Raw genomic sequence first — 6,000 nt, forward strand, 5'->3', positions numbered from 1 at the left:
TTCTTCAGACCTTCCAGCTCCAGTGCGTAACAGTAGAACTTCTGTATTTTACTAACGGGAAAACTAATTCAGCATCTTCAGCAAACTATACCAGCAGGAAAGGAAATGGAATAGAAATAACCTCGCTCACGTCTCACTCTCCAGTCACCTATATGTAAAAGATGAAAGACTATGACTCTATGAACACGCTGTAGATTAAACATCAGATGTCAATGACCAATTGTAGTTAAATCACTTCATTCCTATAAGGAAGTGTTTTCACTAACAACTGATCTTAGAAAAGTTATGACTGTTGTCCTCTTGGAGATACAAACTTTCGCTTTCTCTCCAGGTAGTCTATTTTCTTCTCAGAGCAGCATTACAGTAATTTTGGAAAACCTCAGGACAGAAACCAGTCAGGTCTTCAAGTTCCCTTGAATGAACACACACACATTTCTGAAATGGGTTGATAACAACACGCAACTGGAGAATGACAACTGTGATTTAAGCTAGCCTTCCACAGCCAGTTGTATCCTTCAAGTGTGATGTACTTCAATACCTTTGAAAAGCACCCTTTACAACTACTAGCACAAAAAGTTCCTTCAAAACTACTAAACTCAAAAAGGAGGAAAGTCTTAGTCCATGTTTTCCATGGCACAAAACTTTTTTCTAATAAGAAAAATTATTAAAATAGTATTTGGATGGAACCACTAGCATGAAGCTCCACTACCCACTAATGAAAACTCATGTCTAAGTGATAAGAGGCTTGAGAAATGAAAGTACAGACAGCTAAATGAATGCACTGGAGGTTATATAGACAACTGCTGACAAAGCCAAAAACAAATTAAATTGGGTCCCCACAGTAGTTTAGTGCCTTCTCTACTGCATTTCCTCACTGTGCCATGACCATTCTACGTAATCATTCCTGCTTTATGTGAGTGACTACTGCAACAGAAAACAATGAGATGATGCAGGGAAGGCATGTGCATGCGTGCATTATGACACACACCATGTCACAGAAGTCATCAACAGCATGCTACTTTTACCCCGATCTGATTCTGTATTAGATTAACCTCTTGTGTTGAATACAATTACTTGTGTAATTTCTCAGGCTCAGACTCTGTTTGACAGTTGTCTTCCCTTTAAAAAGCCTCTCTTCCACAGGTGTTGCAGCCTGGAAAGCCCGCAGTGAGGGTAGAGCAAGCTGGCAGCAAATGAGACACTGAAACTACACAGCCTGACAAAACTTAATAAACTGGTTCCCAGGAGTTCAGATATTAATACCATATATAAAACAAATAGAAAATTAAGAATAGCCTATCGACTTAACTTCTAGAAGTCTGTACCATTAGGTACCTATTGAAACAGTCTTTTTTGTCTCGTCTTTCTGAAGAAAATTGTACAAAGACTTTATTTTTAGAATCGCACAGAACTATGAATTACTGTATAGTACTTGCTAACATCCTGCAGAACTACTGCAACCAGACAGTTTAGCATAAAGCACCAGCTTCAGCCAAAGAATTTTTGGTTGGAAGTCGTATGTTGAAATACTGTCTTTCAAAGGATGCTAACAAAGGGTATTACAGCAGTTAAAACTTACTAGGTACTCTAAACCTCCAAACCCACAACTCATTTGAGTAATGAACAATTGTCTTTGTTAAAAAAAAAACACAAAAAAACCACAAACAAAAAACCAAATAGTCTCAGGCCTCCAAGAGCAGCATTATGCTGAAGAAGAAACTCCAGATCCTTCTCTTGTGACAATGTAACTCTTCTGTGGAAAATTCAACTTTTGAAAGAAGTAGAACTTCAACAGAACAATCAGGACTGTTGGTTCTACAAGATTTAGAGTTTCAAGGGATAAAGGAGCATGGCTATAATGTGCAAACGACAGTAACAGATTTTAGGGAGATGAGTAAGAAGGCTGTAGTGGTTACTGGTAATTTTTTCCCTAACCAATAAAACTTGTCAGTAGCAAAAGCAGCGTAATACATAACAATGTTGTCAGATTCCTAGTCTCTTACTCAGACAATCCCCTCAACAATATACCTGACTCATCTCTGAATTCTTGTGGCTCAAGATGCAAAAATGTTTAGGTCTTACAACACCTGGGACATGGGTACTTCCCCCCCCCCCCCAACCATGATACTTCATGACCATCACTCACTCATTCCTTTCACAAAGGCACTAATTAAGTTCACTGTTGTAAAGTAGCAGCACTGGATATCAAGTTTTCAGGACAACTATCACATGCATTTCATCCATCTCTTTAAGGAAAGCTTCCATTGAAAACAGCAGGTTTTGGCAACCGAAGTGATGCACCCAAGAAAACTGATAAATGCTTTATTACGGCACTATCCTCAGCTTGCAAGTACTGATAAAGCCTCGTGGAAAAATCCCAGCTACAAAAAAGCATTATTATATTCTCCATAGTGCAGGTGCCATTTAGCATCATCAGGGTTTTTTTTGCATGTCATCCATAAAGCTACTCACAGATATATTCATGCCTCTTCCAGCAAGATACCAGAAACAAATTTTTAATGTATCTTTCACGGAAGAGTATGCTTTAGAAAAACAAAAGAAAGTTAAAATTAAAAGCCTAGACTGTAATTTTACTAACACTATGAAAACAGAAAGAATAAAGATCTCCATTTGTACTTCTAAATTCATTTCAGCATACAAATCAGATTTCCATCTTTATTTGCGATTAGCAGCAATTGTGCTAACGCCCAGAATTCTGGAAAGACCGAAGACTATAGGAAGGAAAAAAAAAAGTTCAAGTTCAGACTTTGACTTTACAAATTTGGGCTGTTCTACTGTTCAACTAGCTGCTGTGATACATTACATGCCTAATCACTATACAAACCATATCACTAGACAATTAATTCATGCAGTAACACTATTATATTGCAGAACAGCAGCATCAGAATTTTGTCAAACCATGATAAGAATACTAAGTAACAGGAGTGATATCATACCTTGTACTTTGTCCAAACTCAGACCACAACATTCAGATAAACTAACCCCCTTTACCAGCACCAAGGCCTGTCTACAAGTGAAGCATCAGGAACCCTGAATGCCCCCTATTCCAATAAAAAACACCAAAATGGTAGCATACCACCACTTCCATCCTTAAGCTTCTGTACAGAAATCTATTGCCTTGTTTTCACATAAAGCTTTTAGACCTTAATTTCATGACTGAGATTAAGTGAAAACTGTTGATTGATCACAGGCAGGCATTAAAAAGGAAAAGTTCAAAACTCAAATCAAGGTAAAATTTTATTCAACACCTAAATAGGATGTGTCACATTCAAAAGCTTTGAATTATTAAAGCCTGCTGTACCTTCTCAAGAACACAAGAACCACAATGGGTAACTTAAGCTTATTTCACTGTTGCCACATCAAAGATTCTCCATGTTCTTCAACAATAAAACAAGCAATTAACACAGCACTTTGGTATAGCAAGTCGCATTTTCTTTTAAGCCATGTTTTCTTTAGAGCACGAGTACCATCTCAGACTGAATTATGAACAGCATGGTAGAAATCCAGATTGAGGGATATCTTACGTCTGTAACTGAAGATGAAAACCCTGGTGCGTCTCTACTTCCTTTTTAAAACCCAAAGCAATATACAATCCACCTACAGAAGAATTTAGGAAGCCGGCCAATTATAAAATGCAAATTTTGTGTGTCTGTCATCACGATCTAACTTACTACAGATAAAACTGAAACCTAAATCCATTAGGAGTAGGGTGTCTGTAACACCTGTATACCTCATTAGGACATACAGCCCAAACCACAAACTAAAGAACGAAACGGGCTTCTTTTTATTTTTAATGGGAAAATACCCATTCCTTGCTTTCGGGAATTAAGAACCCCAGTTTCACGCATTAGCTCCGCTACAGCACAGCTCCGACACCTCTCTCCCACGGGACAGCACGGGCACGGCCGGCTGGCGGACGAAAGCCGCTCTGTGGTGCGGTACCCACCAAAGCTCCTACTCCTGCTCGGTCCGGTGCGCAGCGCACAGCTCTGCTGCCGGCAGCCGCAACCCCCCGGCCTCAGCCCTCAGGGCCGCCGTCGCGGCACCGAGGCGCCCGCCGCCCTCGGAACTCGCCGCCCGGCTCGGCCCCCGCCGCTCGGCGCGTCCGCGCTGCCCGCCGCGCCGGGGGCAGGCCGCGGGGCACGGCGGCGCGGGGCTGGCGCGACGGGGCCGGCAGACACACCCCAGGCTGCCCCGCCGCCTCCGCGGGCACCCGCGCAGGAAAGGCAGGGCCGCAGCCGGCGGGCCCCGGGAGCCACCGCCGCTCTGAGGGGGCGAGGCCGGGGGGGGGGGGGGGGGCGGCCCCGCACCCGCCCCCGCCGCTGCCCTCGGCCAACAAAGGGACGAGCGGCCCCGAGCGCCGCCGGGCCCGGCCGGCGGGGGGGTGTGGGGAGGAAGGCGACTCCGCCCCAGCCGGCCCCTCCGCCATGTTGTTGAAAGGAACCGACGGGGACCCGCGGACCCCCGCCGCCCCGCTCCCCCCGCCCCAGGCGCCACCTCACCCGCTCCCCTCCCCTCGCTCCTTCCCCCGGACACGCGTGCACTCACCGGCCGCTCCGGGGCAGAGCAGCGCGGCCGCCGCCAGGCACAGCAGGGCCCAGGGCCGCCGAGCGGCCGCCGCCGCCATGGTCCGCTGCCGGAACGGCGGAGCCCGGCCGCGCGCGCGCCAGCCCCCCGCCCCGCGCCCCCCCCCCCCCCCCGCCCCGCCCGAGGGAGAAACGGAGCAGCGCGCGCTGCCTGCGCCCCCAGCCCGCTCCTGCCGCTAATGTAACTGACGCGGCGGCGGCGCCGCCCGATTGGTCACCCGCCCCCGGCGGCTGCCGGGAGCCCCAACAACAACAGGCGGCCGGCGGGCCGCGGGGCGGGGCCGCGCCGTGATTGGCGGCGGGCCCGGCCGTGGGGGGGCGCCGGGGGGGTCCCGGCGGGAGAGCGGCCGGCCCCGCGACCCGCCGAGGAGCTCGGGCGGCGGGGGGCGCTGGTCCCGCGCGCGCAGCCCGTCTCCCGCACAGGGACGGGACTGTGTCCAGCGCGTCCAGGCGGTGGGGAGCACCCGAGCGCGGGGCGTGCGGCGAGGCACTGCAGCAGCTCTGGCCGGCAGCGGGGAGGACCGTTCCGGCCCGCGCTTCCCGCCTTCTGGGCCCGCCGGCTGGGAGGTGCGGGGCTGCCGTGGCAACTCGCCGGAGGGGGTGCGGGCGGAGGTGGGCAGCTCTCAGGCTGTTTCTGCAGAGGAGGAAAAGCCACGGCAGCCGCGGAGTTACTCCTCCAGGGACTGTGCAGACAGGAGACGGACTAGGTGAAACGTGCAGAGCCCTTTCATTGCTCACTGTGACGCTTCTCTCTCATGTAGGTCATTGGATGGGTTGTAGATGTACACACAAACACTCTTGACAGCTTACTCACTGCTGACATACATACCAGCTGGTGAACGTACGAGACAGGGTTTGTGCTGCTAGTTGTGCAGCCTGCCTCACAGCTTGGGAGCAAAGGGTTTGTCTTCCCACAGCACAAAGAACCGACAAGTTTCAGTGGTGCACAAGGAGAGAGCATTGCCTGTCCCCACACGCAGCTCTGGCCTCGCGGTCTGCGTGCTCGCTGTGCCTAGCCGGAGGAGTTCATTGGGAATCGGAAGTGAACTTGCACAGCCCAAATAGGTTCTGCTGTCTGAGGACAGCATAATAGGAGCCGCTGTCTGAGGTTCTGCTTCATCTTACAACCTGTGGCAACTAGGATCTACCCTGTGAAGAAAATTACCATGACGGAGATGGTTACTTTATCCGCAGGTCTGTTAGCTTTTGCACGTGTGACAGGGAAAGAGGAAAGGCTCTCTTCTCTCCTCTTGGGATCAGGGAACCACGTTGCCAGCAGTTACCTGCTTGCTCTGTGAATCCACCCTCCCCTCCTCCCTCTCCCCCTGGCCTGGCTCCATTACCTGGCTATTGCGTCCAGATCCTGAATCAGTTCAGAGTGTGTCAAGTTCAG

General features: G+C 49.5%; 1 protein-coding gene across 1 annotated transcript in view; it reads right to left on the reverse strand.

Moving 5' to 3' along the window:
- Positions 1–4,699, reverse strand: part of TGFBR1 (transforming growth factor beta receptor 1) — a 36,653-nt gene extending 31,954 nt beyond the window's left edge. Inside the window, exon 1 of the mRNA XM_037379338.1 lies at positions 4,570–4,699. Coding sequence (XP_037235235.1) covers positions 4,570–4,648 — 79 coding nt within the window. The 5' untranslated portion in view covers positions 4,649–4,699. The remainder of the gene's footprint in view (positions 1–4,569) is intronic.
- Positions 4,700–6,000: the final 1,301 nt, after the last annotated feature.

The sequence above is a fragment of the Falco rusticolus genome, chromosome 3 (genome assembly GCF_015220075.1).
Source record: "Falco rusticolus isolate bFalRus1 chromosome 3, bFalRus1.pri, whole genome shotgun sequence".
Taxonomy (NCBI): domain Eukaryota; kingdom Metazoa; phylum Chordata; class Aves; order Falconiformes; family Falconidae; genus Falco; species Falco rusticolus.